The sequence below is a fragment of the Colias croceus genome, chromosome 15 (genome assembly GCF_905220415.1).
Source record: "Colias croceus chromosome 15, ilColCroc2.1".
Lineage (NCBI taxonomy): Eukaryota > Metazoa > Arthropoda > Insecta > Lepidoptera > Pieridae > Colias > Colias croceus.
This window is the reverse complement of record NC_059551.1, coordinates 9,707,945-9,727,602: the sequence shown is the minus strand read 5'-3', so window position 1 is coordinate 9,727,602 and position 19,658 is coordinate 9,707,945. Positions and strand designations below refer to the sequence as shown.

Sequence of the window (19,658 nt, the reverse complement as noted above, 5' to 3'; positions counted from 1 at the left end):
GTTAGTTATCCAACAATATAGTAAACCAAAATAATATTAAATTAACGATCCACATAGGTATCGCTAAAACAAACAATTTCCTTCCTTAAGTCATCTAACACTTGCCAGTTAGGAATCCTAACTACTTACTCTTGAAATGACAACAAAACATAATCATGATGATCTAACAACAATCACAGGATCATAAAATTTGAACTGATGCAATTATTTGTGAACTAAAATAAATAGAACACACGTAGTTTAAAATAGTTCAACGATACACAAAAATAGCTATGTTTACGCGAACTCTTTACTATTTACTACTCAACAAATATTTATTTTAAATCCACTCATGTTCATGTTTCTCTTTATTTCGTTCACTCAATTTACTTTAAATTATTTTTGTTTGCGCTCGTAGAATCTAGTTTCTGGGTTAGTGTTTTTCGCGTTTGAAATTTTGTGTTATATTATATAAAAGAGATCTTAATGTTATGTTAATTTTACTCCATTATATATAAGTATAAGTATTTAACTTTATTACCTTATAATATAAAGATGAAAAATCTTAACAAGGCCAAACGAATTTCATCCCTATACGTTTTTGCGTTACATAATTACAAATATTTAAAAGGCATATCATAATGATTCAACTTCTTCCATTTGATTCCACAGACTGAAATTTAAGGAGGACCTACATTATATAGGATCTTGTGTTGAACTATGACCGCTATAACTCGAAAGCTTTTCCAGAAACAAGTAAGTTTTAACACTATGTGAATTAATCGTAGAAACGCAGTCTATTCTACCATTTATAAAACATTTAAGTTTATATGTGTATTCTACATTCTACCATATTATGTAAATCACTCTATAATACAAACAACAACAGAGCCTAAACAAAAACTTACCTGTGTATGTGAATAGAACATGGAGAAATTAGACACTATAACAGGAACAGGCAGTGCTATGGTAAGGACACCGGCCAACGCGCACAGAGCACCCACGAACATTCCCAGATACGTCTTCGGCGCCATGTCTCCATAGCCCACGGTTGTCATGGTAACGATGGCCCACCAGAGGCCGAGGGGAATGGACTTGAATTGATTGTCTGGGTTATCCTGGAACAAAAGGTTTGGTATATGAAATGGTTTATTATTTTTTTTTATTGAGTGTAAATATTTAAAAAGTTGAAAGAATTAAAAAAAAAATATAGAGCCGTGATTTAAACCGTATTTCTCCATAACAGCGGTGCCATAGACTGAAGGTTACCAACGATTCGACTTTTTTTAGTTTTAGGCATTTTTCCGCCTAAAAAACGAATATTTTCATTTTTTTTTGTTCATATCATATCGAATAGGCGGGTCCACACAGGGCGAGCAGCCTCACTAAGCAATCGCTGCGCGAAGCAACATTCTGTGTGTACATGTCACGTGGCTTGGCCGAGGTAAAGCGCGTCCGTACGTTGAGTTGTAGTCTTCGTATTTGTATTCCCTCCACGTATCGCAATTCTACATAGTGTTGTAACAATGCAGATGTCGAATGTATGTTCTATAGATACGTGCAGAACGCAGGTGAGTCGTAAGAATAAGGTATGTGACTTGAAAAATCTGAACAAATGATTTTAGGTTTATGGGATTTGTAGAGACAATATCATAATATATTCAACGGCATTTTATCATAGTATAAAATAATTCAATTGCCAAAGTGTTACTACTAGCACGCAACAGGGCAACATAATATTATTATAATACCAGTTTTAAACACGCCTCGTATTGGTAAATAATTACTATATAATTAATAACTCTTTATCACCCACTAATATCGTTAAAATCTTTTGTCATAATATCAAAAAATATGGCGTAAATTATTTCCTTCGATATTCCTCTTTCTTACTTACATAATAGCCTAAAGTTCAGAAATTAAAATAAACTTCAAACGCGTAAGTTCAAGAAAATAATTTTAATGTTTCTGTGAAAATACATAAGTACTCAAGTTTTGCTAGTTCCTCATTAAAATATCATATTATTGTAACTTTGACAAGAAAATTCGCAATTTTCTTTGTTATTGTTATGATACCTTCTGAGAGATTTTTTTGCCTTCCTTTTTAGAATTAAATCAAGCAATGTAAGCCAACCTTTTTGATTTTTATTTCACGTCACGTATGCGGTGTGTGGAGAAACATATTATAATACTTTCATTTATAATAATTCGTATACGTTTACATATTATAAAAATATCTCTAAACAGTAAAAATTAAACAAAAAACTGTACATAGGCGTAAGCAGGATGAAGTGGCTGAACTGGATTTGATTAATATTTCGCAAAGCAGAGATACCTGTACAAAAAATGACTACTTATTCTGATATAAGTACAAAAAATTTCGAGAATTGTGTTTAGTTTTTTCTATAAAATAAAATAACTTTATGACGCTTAATGACGCTCTGGCTCTCTTGCTAGGCATAGCCTGTGTAAAACAGGTAATTTTCTCGATTCATAACATATCACTTTTATGTTATATCCAATAGAAAAAGGGCCCTTCATCAGCGAATAATATCAAATCAAATAACATAAGCACACGTGCATTTCTGGCCTCCATATTCTGTAACGTGACACAACAGACCTCCGAAACGGTCCTAAGGGGATTTTACATTAGCTTACTAAGGCCCTTTCATAACTACCGAGAAATGAGCTGTAATATTTTTACGTGAAATTTTATTCGGCCTTTTTTAACGAAACTGACTCTACTTTTTCGAGATGATAATATTATTATGATTAAGTATTATTTATAGTATTTTTTTTTTCTCTATTCATTTGATTTGTAGAATTCTCTAAAATGTGTATCATAATTTCAATCTTCATTTAGTAGAGAAGGTTTTTCCCTCTATGTTTTCACTACCTCGAGTCTAAACGAAAAGATAATATCGGTCAAAATATAGACAAACAAACAATATACATATTACACCCTAGCATAATAAAATATAACACATAACATTGACCAATTCAAAAAGAATCCTCACCACAAATACTAAGGCCCCTTAACTATCACACAAAGAGTTTTCACGGTTCTTCAAAACCAGTTCAACCAACCCTGTAGGTATATAAGTGCGCCAGAGGCAAGGTTTTCTGATTCCTACAAAATATATAAAAACTCCCCAACTTGTTATCGAATTCTGACCCTATTTAGTTCCCTTGCTCTCTTACAATGGGACAAGGGTCATTTTGTTTTAGTGTTCCGTATTTAAAGGGATATTTAGATCCGTTGCTTGTAGCTTGAGATATTCCTAAAGTATAAATATTGTTTATTTCTTTCTTTTGATCTACTAAAATCGTGTTTTGATAAAATTATTATGAAGTATCTCATCTCATCATCTCAAGTAATCAATACTGTCCTAGTTTGTTTGTATGGCTGGTTGAATGCGCTAATCTAAAGAACTACGTCTCCGATTTGAAACAATATTTCAATGTTACATAGAAAAATTATCGAGGAAGGCTGTAGGTATAGGCAATAATGTCGTCCTAGTAACATCATCGTCACATTTAGACCAATAGAAACGGCGAGGCACAGCTAGTTTTAGGATATGTATTATTACGAATGTTTAACACATTCGTATCTCTATATCAATATAATATCTATGAATGTATGCAAACTACAAGAAATTGAGCAAATTATTTGAATGAATATTCAAATATGTGACCGCAATTATGTAAATCTTTGCCTCCAAGTTGCTGTGATGCAATTATACTCATTATTCCAGCTGTATAAAGGCGAAAATGTTATGCAACTTTGTATGATCCGGCCAGATGTTTACAAAACTTCCTTTTCACGAGGCATGCAGAATACGTGTAAAAATATTATTTCATCGGATTATAGGTTGATCTTAACTTTGTGTAGAGTGGAGTCGGAATATTTGAAAGTTTAATTTTCAGATGGAAGCTTTTGTTACTTTTACAAAGTATTTTTACGTTTTTACAAATCAAGATGGTTATGCTAGAAGTCTCTTAGTAATTTAGTAATATTATAATACATAGAGCATTATTTAGATTATGTAAACTAGATAAGTTTATACCAGTGTGCGTGGATAAAGTTTTATTTTAATAACTTTTCCTGTTCATTATAATTTATTGACTACTAGCGGTCCACCCCGGCTTCGCCCATGGTACATATTTCGCAATAAAAAGTAGCCTATGTCCTTTCTCGGGTATCAAAATATCTCCATACTAAATTTCATGCAAATTGGTTCAGTAGTTTAGACGTGATTGAGTAACAGACAGGCAGACAAAGTTACTTTTGCATTTATAATATTAGTATGGATTATAAAAACACACACACAGGAAAATTTGTGAAAATATTACATTATTTTTAAATGTGTGGTCGACAGCACACATATACAGTATACACATAACATTTTGTTAATCAATACGACACCAATTTTCAAAATGGTGGTCTACACAACCCGTATCGTTATTACGAAGGAAAATTGTATACATACATATAGAAAAGATAATTTCAAGTCGAATTAGTTATAACGAGGCGCAGGTGACACTGATGTATGAAGTCGGTAATTGACGGTGAAAAATATGCCGCCATTTATTAGATATAAGAAAGGAAAGTCGAGCAAAAAGATATTCGAACATGTGACTGATTCTTTGGATTATTTTTAAGAGAAAAATTTGTTTCGATTGTAGTATGTATACTTAGGTTTCTTTTTTACGAGTACGTAATTAATTAAACAGATTAAATATTATAATTTAAAATCAATTTAGATTATGCAAGCCTTTTGATGTAAACTAATTTTATTGGTATTGACCCATTTTCAGGAATTCGCTAACTTGTTTTCTATTGGGCTTTAAAATCTGACCTAGACTCTAGTTATAACTTAGAAGTTTAAATTTCATAAAAAACCTAGCAGATTAAAAAATACTGAATAAATCTTAATAATGATCTATCAAATAAACAGCTGTGCAACATTTTTTATAGCTATATGTTAAAAAGGAATTTCATTCAATTAACTGTCAGCCTTTTCTATAAATCCATTTTAATCCTGAATTAAATCTAACACTACAATACCTGACCTTTGGACCTAGAAAATAAATTGAACTTCAATATGAATATCCAACAGTTGTTGTATTTTTGAAGTAGACTCCTGCTTCATATTTTATTTCGTACGGAAATGAAAACATGCGATAGAAATTTCCCTGAATATTAAATTTAGATGCACTACCAATATGAATAATTTGAAAGCAATGTGCTTTTATCAAGATTTCACTAAAAGTAGGAATTATGGAAATATTATGTACTAGCTTACCGACCGCGGCTTCGCCCGCTTTGCCTAAAACCTAATAAATTATATATTAAAACCTTCCTCTTGAATCACTCTATCTATTAAAAAAAACCGCATCAAAATCCGTTACATAGTTTTAAAGATTTAAGCACACAAAGGGATATAGGGACAGAGAAAGCGACTTTGTTTTATACTATGTAGTGATTGTATGGAGTATGGACTTGTTATTTAATGTCTTTTCTTACATGGTTTATCATCCATACTAATATTATAAATGCGAAAGTAACTCTGTCTGTCTGTTACTCAATCACGCTTAAACTACTGAACCAATTTTCATGAAATTTGGTATGCAGATATTTTGATACCCGAGAAAGGACATAGGCTACTTTTTATCCCGGGAAAATGACGCAATCCCGGAAATCCCACGGGAACGGGAACTATGGTCTATGCGGGTTTTTCTTTGACTGCGCGGGCGAAGCCGCGGGCGGAAACCTAGTAGGTTCCGCGCGGTAAAGATAAGCCAATCTAATAAATGTAATGAATGAGAAAGTTTGAAAGCATCCGTATGTATAAATGGATGTTTGTTACTTTTTCATATAAAAACTGTACAGTTACCCGATTCGTTCCGGGTTATTAAATAAAAAAACAACTTATGGCACTTAGAAATAATGTTTATATTTAGAAATTAAAGACTTTTTAACGGATTTTAAACGCGATTTATTCATTCTATTATTTTCACTCTCACACTCCCCGTGACCACGCTCGCTGTAAAGTGTTCGAAACGTCGGGAAAATAATAGAATGAATAAATCGCGTTTAAAATCCGTTAAAAAGTCTTTAATTTCTAAATGTATAATACTCGCGTAAAATCAAACCCTAGAAAATACTAATAATGTTTATAGTTATGTAATATTTATAATTTAAGTGGTTACATATATTATCTCTTTAAGTTATCTCTATCCCGACTTTTTCTATATTCCTACAAACTCAAGAGCTCTATTTACCCCTATTACTTATATTCATCAACACATTATTATTTAAACAAAAAACCAACAGCAATTTTTAATATTAAATACTTTTTGGCGCAAATTTATGTTTAATTTTCACATTCTCACGAGTCACGCTTGGAGTCACGAATCTATTGACACCATCTATTGACCGCTTAAAAATTTGACGGCTCTATTTCTCCGTTTTCGCTCAGGGGCGTGTCAACTTAAATATACATACACTCAAAAATCAACCCTCCTTTCACATAGAGACAAAAATATTAAGCATTCAACATACCTGTGACTTCTCCGCATAATACACTAAGCTTGCAAAGATGACGATGCCCAGCACAAGAAAAAACACCAAAAGCGTCAGTTCCTTCGCCGACGCCTTGAAAGTATGGACCAGGATCTTCAACCCTGGACTGTGTCTCGTCAGCTTGAACAGCCTCAGAATCTTGATAATGGATATGAACTCCAGAATATCCGCTTTGTCTATATTTCTTCTGACCACTGTCAATTGTACTACCACGTCCATGTAAAAACTTAATGTCGATAAGAAGTCTATTATGTTGACTGGGGATTTGACAAACTCGATTATGTTTGGCGCCACCTGTAACAAAAATATAGAATATAGAATATAGGTAAATGTTGTAATTTTAAAGTCATGTTATATGACAAGAAATATGGAAAGTCTTTAAATTATTACTTTTAATTAGTTAATGAATTGATTACAATTTCGTTTAACAATTTCTATCGGCATTTTCCCGTATATACGGGACGGTAGAAATTGTTCAATTACCTACTTCATTTTATAATTAATCACATATTAATTGATTTATCTCATATATTTTATACACTCCACACTTTTAGGTTTTTCCCTCTAGCATATTAAAAATTCCTTTACCAGCAAAATATGCTTATTGCTTATTTTTTATAAGCTCCAAAAAAGTGTCATTTAAAAAGTTACGGTATATATCCGCTGTTATGACATGATAAACAAATATCAAATTGCAAGTCTAGACTTTATTTGCTATTCTAGTGACTTCCCGTAAAAATAAATATTATGTTCTAGCACATAAAACAAACGGTGGATATTGTAGTAAATGTTATCAAGATTAAATAGTTTGTGAAAATTGTATATGAAATTTCAGTTGTTTTCTTTTAACAGTAACTTTATTGAAGTGAAACTTCTTTATCGGAGTTGGAAAAAAAATTAGTGTAACATTTTTTCGTTACGCGCCATCTTTTTCTTATCCCCACCACGCATGATTCGACGTATTTCTGTAAAGTAGTAAATTATTTTTTGAAACATAAGGTCATAAAGAAGTTTCACTTCTTACGTGTGTACACTAGTACACGCACACATTTTTTTACTTATATCTATCGATTGCAAATAAATTTATTCGTTCTTTGCTAAATTTTATGTGATTGCAGTTATAGAGAATACAGTTTGATCTTTTGTATGTGAAAGGGAAAACATTAACTGATATTTATTTTATTAATCTATCAACTCTCTCCCTAAGTTAAAGAACGTACGTATCCAAAATAAGACGTAAATCTTACAGACAAGTCTGTGAGAAGCATCGATTAGTATTTAGATGATGATACTTACATACCCCATTAGAAGAGTAATTTTCTTATGGGAAAGATAATTTACTTTTCTCTAGTTTTACATTTAATTCAAATAATAAACTACATTTAAATAATAGGCTCTACCAAACGGCTATGCTACGCTGGAGGCTGTTCTAAAGTTAGTTTTTCACTTTTTCAACAAAAATCAAATTGTTCTGGCAATAACCCAGGAAAGGTGTTTTGTTTGGAAGTGTTATTGCTATACCGTGACTCGGCTGAACTCGCGAATATCAAAGTTATTTAGAACTTCAGTTTTGCTCGCATTTTGTTTAGAATAGAATTTTATTGGTTCTAGAAGAGCAATATGAACGGGTATTGTATCGATAGTTTTATTAAAATTGTGATTACTTTAATAATTATTATTATTTAATATCACTACATAGTATAAAACAAAGTCGCTTTCTCTGTCCCTTTGTGTGCTTAAATCTTTAAAACTACGCAGCGGATTTTGATGCGGTTTTTTAATAGATAGAGTGATTCAAGATGATAGTTTATTAGGTTTTAAACAAAGTGGGTGAAAATGCGAGCGGTAAGCTAGTTTTATAATAAAACACTTAACATTTACAATCTTCCAATAGTGTCAGAACTGGACATAATTTACGGTTACTGGAAATCACTCTATCAAATAAAAAGGAACATCAAAATTAGTTCACCAGGACGAATGTACCTGCTCGTTTTTTAAGTCAGTTGAAAAAACTATAAAAAAGGTCTTAAAAATAACAAGCTGATCCAACGAATTTTGTAACGTTCATGAAATTTAGTAAATTATTTCAATTAGTCGTCCGTATGTCTCTGAATATCAGCAGTTTGTTTCTGATGTTTTTGCGACTAACAGGGATTAATATTGTAAACGCGATAATTTGTAAAATGTGTGTATGTTGGGAACTATATAACGCGTAAATCATAGAACGGATTATGATGTAAAAGACGATTTTTTACCAGACTAACTCTGACTCTCGTTTCATTAGCTCCTACAGATAAAATAATTTAGCCCGCGGATTCGTGAAAAACCGCGTCATACATCTAGTTGTACATAATATATACGTGTGAATCCATAACACTTAAACTATCATCACAACCATACGTGACGAATAGTTAACCTCAACGTCGGTTAAACATCAGATTACCAGTGTTCCCAGAATTTCACACAAAACACAAACTTATTGACGACAAACCAAAGGCTGCCTTACCGTATTAAGGCGTAGATAACGAGGGAGTGATTAGGTTAGAAGCATAAAGGGCTCTTCAGACCGGAATCGTTTATGCATTAGCATAGAAATGAGATTGTTACAGAAAATTGTAAAAACAAATCTGGTTTGGGGTGATCTAGGGGTCTTTTTGGTGCATTGTATTGTTTGATAATGTCGTAAAAGCAATTGTTTTGGTTTTTTATTGTTCTTAGTATGAATAAATTACATTAAAATGTGAGTTTAGTTTTATTTAATTGGTGCATAGTGCGTGTGTCTTTGTATTTTCTCAATTTTAGGATAGCTGGTCTTATGTTACTATATGTTTGTGTCCATCTATTTGTGTATATCGGCCAAAGGCGGCTAGATCAATTCTAACATTTGCAATAAGAGTATTATCAATATTTTTAAAACCTCCTTTTATATTCAGTTGTATACAGGCTTCCATGTCTTCTTCTATTTTAGATTACTATAGTCATTAGACACATTATATTAGTGACTAAATAAAAACGCGCGGTTTCTTCCGTCCGTGTGATATCCCGGATATCACAAGAACCACAGGAGTGGGATAATGGAGGATTTAATATCCGGGAACATTAATTGTTACAGCGGCCAACGTTTCCACAGCCTATTCTTATCGTAACTTATCGAGATTTCGGTTACAGATAACTGACAGCCCTAGGGGATTAGGGCTGTCCCTTTTTATTTTTGTCCAGTTACGTTAATTAATTTGAGATAAAATTTCAATACTATATGTAACATATTTTTGAAGTGAAACTTCTTTATCGGGGTTGGACAAAAAAGTGTAACATTTTTGCGTTACGCTGTAGGCGTGACATTTTTGCGTTACGCCGTAGGCGTGACATTTTTGCGTTACACGCCAAGTTTTTTTTAAATTGAATCATTTTTTAAAGTGATCAAGTCAACTTTCAAGTATTATGTATTAAAATAATATTCTCTTTGAAAAATTTATTATTAAATAAAAGATTCGTCGAAATAAAATATACTTTTGAAATGAAATTTGAGCAATAAAACTAAAACACTATGTTAGAAGAAATTGTATGAAAACAGTGCTTTTCAGAGCAAAAACTTGAAACCCAATCGACTCGAACTAATAGCCTTTTTTCAGCGGAACAAAAAAAAAATGGAGTAAGTTATTTCAGTATTGTTGTTTTTTATTTCTTTTGTATCCAGGCTTTGTAATTGTGTTGTACTTTATCCGACAGTACAGCTAGCATGGTCAATAAAATTTGATCCTTTGCATATGCATCCCAGGACTACATCCTTCCCAGTTTAAAAAAAAATTGCATCTACTTATATTGTATTGCTCTAATTATTATCTATCTTATGCAAATATTGATATAGGTAACTATTTCAGTTAAAGACAGTCTCTCTCGACGGATAAATATTAATTACTAGCTTCCGCCCGCGACTCCGTCCGCGCCGATGTCGGTCTTCGCGTGGATGGTTTATTTCTCCATTTTGAGTAACTCTGACAATGACATCTTATAAATATCTAGATTGGACCCAAATACGGCTAGGCCTATAATAGTACGCAACGTGTGTTCGCGGTTCTACAGAACAACGTCTATGGATAAAACTGAAAAATTAAGATTAATTTTTTTCTACGTATTTTTCCAGGATAAAAAGTATCCTATTTTACGCCCAGGATAATAAGGTATAATTATAATACCAAGTTTCATCGAAATCGAACCGTTAGTTTTCACGTGATGCCTTCACATACAGACAGACAGACAGACAGACAGACAAAAATTTTTTTAATCACATATTTGGGTTTGGTATCGATCCAGTAACACCCCCTGGTATTTATTTTTTCAATATTTTCAATGTACAGAATTGACCCTTCTACAGATTTATTATATGTATAGATTTGTTGTCTTTATGCGCCTACATGACGCTGGTTATAAAATCAGTTTTAATAACATAGAGAGGAATATTTGTTTCACTCATATTTGCATTATATTAATTTCTAAACCATCTCTCACTAGTTTTAAATATTTAATCAATGTCTAGTCTATCCCAAATGAATATGAACATTACACTTTGAATTTTTGGTGATTGTTTGATTGATTGTTTGGTGAAATGTCACGAAAAAGTTAAAAATTCCAACCCTATATATAATGGATTTAAATACATCGTTGAAGCGAATGAATCGAATTCCAAAGGTAGGAGCTATTTGAGATAAGCTTCTGAAATCGGACTACATCACATGACTGGATAAAGTTGAAACTAATTTTAAAATAAATAAGATTATTTGATTCGGTAAACAATTTGTCCTCTCTGTTAATGCCTTTTAACAAAGATTATTACATCGTTACCTACTTAAATATGCCATTGTTATATAATTAGAATTGATAAAAATATAATCAAATGAAGGATTAATCGAAATGAGTTTAAATTCAACGACTTTTATTTGGGAGTTTTATAGAAAAAGAAATTACTTTAAAATTCAAGCTAAATTGCAAAATCAGTTCTTAAAATCGAATAATTTTTTTTACATATTGTTTTAAAAAACATATTCTAAAACACTTATGAATAGCCGAGTAAAATAATGAAGTCCCATGAGAAGTTAACAAATGCATTTCGCGTGTTTCACTGTCATATGTCGCCATGTCTTTAAAGGAGATGATCCGCTTTAGGTTGCTTATATTATAATTGGCATCAGATGGGTTTGAACTCAAGACCTGTCTGTAGATGAGTATTTTAACGAAAATACTTATAAAGATATAAGATTACAACTCGGATCCACTTATTCGTATCAAGAGATTTTGAAAAAAATATAGCCAAATTCGCTGATGAAAGAACTTCATTTTTAATTATCCCAAAGCAAGGATAAAAATAGAAAATAAAATCTTTTCGCTTTCTTATATTAGTGGAGAATTTTAGATAAATGCAGATTACATAATAATAAAATATAAACTATTTTATTCTTATGTAATCATATAACATAAAAAATGAAACCCGTTTCGTGTTGTCACGGCATCACGCGTGAACCGATTTCGATAATTCTTTTTTTTATTCCTTTAAGTACGAGGATGGTTCTTATGTAAGGAAAACGTAAATATGTACCACGGGCGAAGCCGGGGCGGACCGCTAGTCTCCAATAAAATTGTATTTGTCCCGGAATAAAATCAGGACGAATAGAAATATCCGTAGACCATTTTAAACTATATTCAACGTTTGAATCGAATAACCATTTACTGAATTAAATTTGAATTTGTATTTGAAATAAATGGAGGAAACTTTCAGATACGAGTGTTTTATTTAAATTAAATCTACAAAGCGGAGGCTTTTCGTTAAAATAGTTCTGTAATCATGTAAAATAACTAAGTCGAGTAAGTAATGGATTTTAGAATTTATATCCGTGTCTTCTTAAACTAGTAAAGTTTTTATTTTATCCTTTTTATACATAAGTAGCTGTGGTACGTGGTTTTACTCGCGGATTTACTTGCTTGCAAGAGCAAGTACATAGACAACTTATTGTTATTCTGGTACATAAGCTACATAATTTCCAAGTATGATTAAAATTCTTTACGTTGTTTTCTCGTGAAAGCGTAACAAACATACATAAACACATTGATCCATCTTCACAACATTTCACACAGTCACACTTATAATATAAGTAGGATGTCAATAATTTAAATATACATCGAGACGTATGTAATATTTATATTATAAAACAATATAAAACACAGTAATTGGGTATTTTAAGGGCCTTCTTTTGACGGTATCTTACGGGCGAATACAAAGTTCTTTTTTGTATCAATATCTAAAATTGAAATGAGTTCAATTGAGAGCTTTCAACAGAATTAAAGCCTCCAGTTAGATATTAACCGAATTAATTAAGATAATTGAGGAAACAAGGGAAAAATGTTATCTACGATCTCGCTTTATTTGACCACAGGGAGGTTTTATCTTATTGGTTATACAGAACTATTCAAGGTAGGTTTTACGAAGTTATTTTAATTATAGTTTAAATTAAACCATCGATATCTATGGAATAAACCTTCGGTAATGTAACAAACGGTCTTTCTTTTGCATTTATTGCGATTTCCTATTTTTCATTGCCAAAATAACAATTAAAAATATATTTAATTTAAAGGAGGAATGAATTATGTTCACAAGATATCAATGATTAAATATCGATTAAATAACTCTTTATTTTACATAGATTACTCATCTTACAGCTACCACCATTTTGAATTATCATCACACATAGTATAAAACAAAGTCGCTTTCTCTGTCCCTATGTCCCTTTGTATGCTTAAATCTTTAAAACTACGCAACGCATTTTAATGCGGTTTTTTTTAATAGATAGAGTGATTCAAGAGAAAGGTTTTAGTATATAATTTATTAGGTTTTAGACAAAGCGGGTGAAGCCGTGGGCGGTAAGCTAGTAAACTATATTTATCATATTTTCGACACCTTATTATATTTTCAACAAACTCCACGTAATATCTTTCATCAGGTATCGAACCCCTGACCTTATCCTTACTAAGCAAACACCTCTAAACCAGGAAGCATATCACAGAACATTGTGAAACAAAATGTCTACGCCAGAAGACACGTTAATATTAATGAATCAACCAACAAATTGACTGTACGGGAACGTTTGACGTTTATTTATTACGTTTTCGGGTTTTTGCCAAGGTTTTTGGATATATAATCCATCTTTTTTTTCTATCTAATGTATGAGAAAACAGATTTGACTTATTTATACAAATAGTTTACATAAATATCCACAGCGTTCAACGACCAATCGATACCCCTTGATATTCACAATTTTATTGCATAAACCGTCTTTCATTAACTTATTAAACGTTGCTTTTAAATGCTGTAAAAATATATTGAAAAAGCTCTTTTCCCTTGCACGGGCTTCAATACCGTTTATATGGTTATAATTATATATGGCCGTTAGGAATGATTAAAAATTAATTACTCTGGTATTTTGTGGTGTTGAAGGGTTGGTTTCGAGTAATTTAATTTTTCACGGTTCCGTATGCACGAGTTATGGCAAAATTAATTATGTGTAGGTCACATTTCGAATACGTTTCTGGGAAATTTGGAAATACAATTATGAGTTAACTAGTGGGCATGTTAATTATGTTTTAATTAAATTTTAAATAAGTTTTTGTATTGCTTGAAGTTTTATTGGACAAACTATTAGTCTATTTAATACATTTTAAATCCTACTAATATTATAAATGCGAAAGCTTGTGAGGGTGTGTGTGTGTGTGTGTTTGTTACTCTTTCACGCAAATACTACTGAACCGATTACAATGAAATTTAGCACACATATAGACGGTAACTTGGATTAACACATAGGATAGGTTTTATCGCGGAAATCCCACGGAAACGAGAACTATGCGGGTTTTTCTTCCAAAACGAAGGGGATGAAGCCGCGGGCGGAAAGCTAGTACCTACATAATAATTATTTGTCCGTAATAATCTTGATACAATTCTATGCAAAACAGTATGTTATAAATAGACATCGGATTATATGCATTTGCATATTTGCATATGGGTCATTATACAAAAATGGGGTAACTCAATGTCACCAGCCAATTTATACAAAGTCTTATTATATTTTAATCAAATAACAATCTATTTTAAAACAATAAAGCGTCCTTTATTTGGTCACTCACTTTCACTTCTTTATTTAAAATACAAATTGATAAAAAAACATAATTAATACTTAAATAATCAGTACTTTGGCATGTCACAACTCCGAAAACCAACAATCAAGTGACAATTTTATAAACATTATCATTGATTAGAGAAAACTTACTAACTCAGGACAATCTTTGATATACATAGTATTATATAGTATAACTTTCATAACGAAATGTTTAACATTTTATTTAAAAAATAAAAATAAACTTTGTCATCGTTTTTATTGGTCAGTCCGTTGTGTGTTTTTTAAATTTGAAATTCTCGCTAAATATCACCAAGTCGAGGTCAAATCCCTGTCTAAATATTAATGTTGGTAATGAAGTTACTTGTGCATCCCATATTTTGATGGCCGTCATAACTGTACCAGCGCTAGGGTTGTGTTTGTCCTCTAAATTCGTGCTGCGCCAGTCAACATTTCAGTCCTATGGTGAGTCGTTATTTTATTGTTAAACTGATTTTTATTTTCATTCATACATGGTTAAGTATGATTTGTAAAAATATAGTTTGTTGATATAAGAAATAAGGCAAAAAAACATAATTTGTGATTATAATCTCATATTAAGTCCCTTTTTATCAATCCGCTGGCATCAGTCCTATGTCAGATATCGCGCCAGTGGACTGACGCGACCCCATAGTACTGATGATTCTATCGTTTTTGAGAACTTTTATCTTGATTGCTATTGGTATAAGCATTTCTATTTGATATTTCAGTTTAAAACATCATGCGCCACGCTAAAAGAAACCGAATTTGACTAGGGAAGAAACATTTAAAAAAGAGTAGCAAAGAAAAGAGCTATTGAAACAAACTACTAATAGTCTTATTTAAAAGATCTTATTTTATTTTAATTATTGATTTTGATGCTTTCAGGGCATAGCTTGTTATATGTATTTATTAGATAAATACGTAAACGTATAATATTGTGAAGTAAAATTACCTCAAAATAACATAAAAGTTAATTATTTTAATAACATTATAAAAATGTCAAAAGGCTCTTATGAAAACTCAGATGAGACTTTCATTCAAGCCTTTGGTTAAAAACCATGAACCATTTTATGAAAATTATTACTTTTAACATAAATAATGTTAGATTTTTAGGGCTCCGAACCTCAAAAGGAAAAAAACAGAACCCTTATAGGATCACTTTGTTGTCCGTTTGTCTGTTAAGACGTTTTTTTGAAGCGCGTGGAAGTATCAATTTGAAATTTATATTGAATACTCAACATTAAGAACCCTTGGGGCTGTAAAAAAATAACGCAACGCAATTAAAAGATACCTACATCCGTTAATACTGCAAATTTCCGCAAATTTAAATATTCGCAAGGGAATAAAAAAATACACAGGATGCTCGCCGTGTATACAGTCTTAAAATATGGTAAAAAGCAACGTCTTATAACACAGATAAAGGAAAAATTGCTAAAAGTATAAATTTTAAGTTACAAACATAATAAAAAATAGGTTTGTTAGGAGTCCAACTCGCACTTGGCCGTTTTTTTGTTTCTATTGTTTGTGAATTACTTGAAATATTAAGTAAAACTAAGTCAAAGTAGTAAGTTAAGTAAGAGAGTAAGAATATTCACGTTGCGTTAAATGTCAGAAGGCTGTTTTGAAAATTGAGACATTGTTTTTTCCCAGTATCACAATATATTATCAATTACCATTTTTAAATGTAACTAAGTGATTTTAATACTTAAAAGACATGTGCCATTACTAAAACTGAGAGATTTGTAGTAATTTTCATTGAATTTCTTTAAGAATATTACAAAATTGTGTTTTTTATCAGTACTATGTTAGCCTTGTCAGTCCCCTGGAGGCCAAATCCAGAAAATTTAAAATATCTCACAATCTACTTAAAAAAGTGGCTGGCCCGATTTGGAACAATATATTCATTAGATTAGCTATCACATACACCCTAATTTGTAATAATCTGATATAAAAAATATAGTAAACAAAATATCCTTAAAAGTTACCCCATTTTTGTATAATCACCCATATGCAAATGCATAAAACTCTCTAATTACGGCGTTAGTGCATATTTTAGCCTTTTTCCCCAATCGTGCATATTTCGTGCATAAATCGTTAAGTAGCGGGAGTTTTGATTGGTCGACTAACCTTTATTAGCCAATCAGAACGCTCAGCGAGTAAACAAACCCTATTTTGGCATGGTAAAATGGCAAAAAATTACAAAACAAATTACAAATGGTACATTTTAAGTAAATTTTGAGCCATTCAAAATAGGGCTAGATTACCCTTTTGGGGCTAAAAAGGTAAAACACGGGTTGAATTCCAAAAAAGGGCTAGATTTAGACCGGAAAGGTCTAAGGTGGCAACACTGCGCTCGCGGGTGACAAACATCACAAATTTGCGCTCGAAAATTTGGTAAAAATGCTTAATTGTATATTGGCACAAAAACTATACTCAATTTCAAGAAAATTTCAATGTTTTTGTACAATCTTTGATTTAAACATATAAAAATAATAAAGATTTTTTTGATTTATATGTGCATATTTTAGGCATATCAGTCGTTTTTAGTGCATATTTCGGCCTTTTTTAGTGCATATTTGCATGCATATTTTGGCATCTTGTTAGTGCATATAATCCGATGTCTAGTTATAAACATACACTTGTTTTTTGTCATAATAATAAAATGGCACAATCCAATTACGTATCTTTTAATGCGTTTGCATACAGAAAAATACTCAATAGAAAACATACTAAAAACAATATCTACTTTAAAACTTGTAGTATAATATAGTAACTTATTTTTTCAAAATTCCAATACTTCCTACAAATCTAGAGTCATATTCAGTCATATTCGATTTATTTTCAGATCCAGGTATAAAGTTATTTGAAAAATGTATTTCACTCTAACCCATAAAGTATGGACATTCAAAAAATCGCTTCGATTTGTTACCTACATGCAGTTCACATCTGTTTCTATGATTGATTTTACAAAAGCAACCAATCTATACGTATTTTTGTAAATCAAACGTTATTTATTTATTCAATTAGACTTCTCCTAGAAGCACTTTTGAATCGTCTTAATAGTTTTAACATTAGAATTAAATACAAACACATACCTAGCTTACTTATTTTGATTTAGGGCCGATTTTTCAATGCTCGGATAAAACTTATCCGTCCAATAAAGTATTACACGATAATATTAAAATGTCACGTAAACTGTCAAATACGGGCAATTAGAATACGTTTTTAAAATGGTAGTTTTATACATTATTCGACGAATAAGTTTTATCCAAGCATTGAAAAATCGGCCCTTAATAGAATATGTTGATCTACCTATTAATTTCATGCAAATCCTGTTTACTTCTAAGAAAGTTGTTAACATTAAAATAGCCTTGCAAATGTTCACTATTTAATATACCAAGAAATTAATCAGTTCAAACAAAAACATCAATAGTACAGGTTATAACCATTCAGAAATATAATTTTCAGAATCGCCTGAAAAGTTTCTGAGCTTTACTATACCATACCTACCTACATACATTTCTATAACATTAGCGCAGACTGCAGTCATACGATAAAAAGATATTCACAAACTTCAACGCATACAAACCGCTTCAATAGTGACAAAGCAATTAAATTTTAATAACACGCACGCCATTGAAATAAAACCTTGACATTCATTTCTTTTTAATTTACATATGAACAATTAGATTATCTTCAAACCCACAAAATGAATTAATAATTCATCCGACTTAACAATTAATAAAATTTGTATTTGATTTTTATATATTTTATTCAGAAGTGCCCCGCGGTTTTACCCGCATTGCTCCGCTCCTGTTGGTCTTAGCGTGATATAATAATATATTCTATAATAGCCTTCCTCAATAAATGGGCTATCTAACACCGAAATAATTTTTAAAATCGAACCAGTAGTTCCTGAGATTAGCGCGTACAAACAAACAAACGCTTTATAATATTAGTATAGATTAGACTGGTATTATCTTCAAGCCCACAAAATTGAATGAATAATTCATTAGACTTAACGATGAATAAAACTTGTATTTGTTCTCTTTATATTTATTCAAAATTAACAATGAACGCTATATTAATTTGGTATTTATGGTGCTATGGAATTGCGAGCGGAGGTAATTACCAAAAAGATGATAAAATACACTTTAATGCTGTAATTCTATTCATTTTATTGTTTGAAAATTTAAATTAAAAACAGTCTATAATTTTAAGTTGCGTTCAATGCATGCAAATTTACCTAGTTTGTAAATTGTCCTTTGTGAGCGAACTAAATGAAAGAAGTTTGATTTAGCAAATATTTGATTATGAGCTCTTTGTCTTAATATTTATTACTAACTGTGCCCCGCGGTTTTACCCGCATTGCTCCGCTCCTATTGGTCTTAGCATGATGATTGATGATATAGCCCATAGCCTTCCTCGATAAATGTATGTATGTAACAGTGAAAGAATTTTTCAAATCGGACCTGGTTCCTGAGATTAGCGCGTTCAAACAAACAAACAAACTCTTCAGCTTTATAATATTAGTATAGAGTATAGATAAGTCTAGCTTTCCGTCTTTCAGGTTTGGCTTCAACTGATTTTTTTATATAAAAAAATGTTTTTTATATATAAATGTTCCGTACACTTAGATTGGTTGCAAATTTAATACGTAATATGAAATATTATATCGAAAACTTCCCCAAGTTTGCAGAACTTTTGGAATTTTTTTCACGATCATACAGCAAAAAAATAATTTAATTGCAATTTTAACAATGTTCCGAACTGCAGACAAGGTTGCAAAATGAGATTTATTGTCGTCCCAATGTACTTTTCACTTGACCGAAGTTTGAAAACTTTTGGAATTATTGTTAAATTTTCGATTTCGGATGTCGATTCTGACTGATGTAAAAAGCCATTTTATTGGT

At 31.3% G+C, this 19,658-nt stretch overlaps 1 protein-coding gene across 1 annotated transcript in view; it reads right to left on the bottom strand.

Moving 5' to 3' along the window:
- The window catches only part of LOC123698288 (potassium voltage-gated channel protein Shaw-like), a 151,469-nt gene that overhangs the window by 27,641 nt on the left and 104,170 nt on the right, over positions 1 to 19,658 (bottom strand). Inside the window, exons 6-7 of the mRNA XM_045644883.1 lie at positions 6,545 to 6,859; positions 888 to 1,097 (exon numbers count right to left, since the gene is read on the bottom strand). Coding sequence (XP_045500839.1) covers positions 888 to 1,097; positions 6,545 to 6,859 — 525 coding nt within the window. The remainder of the gene's footprint in view (positions 1 to 887; positions 1,098 to 6,544; positions 6,860 to 19,658) is intronic.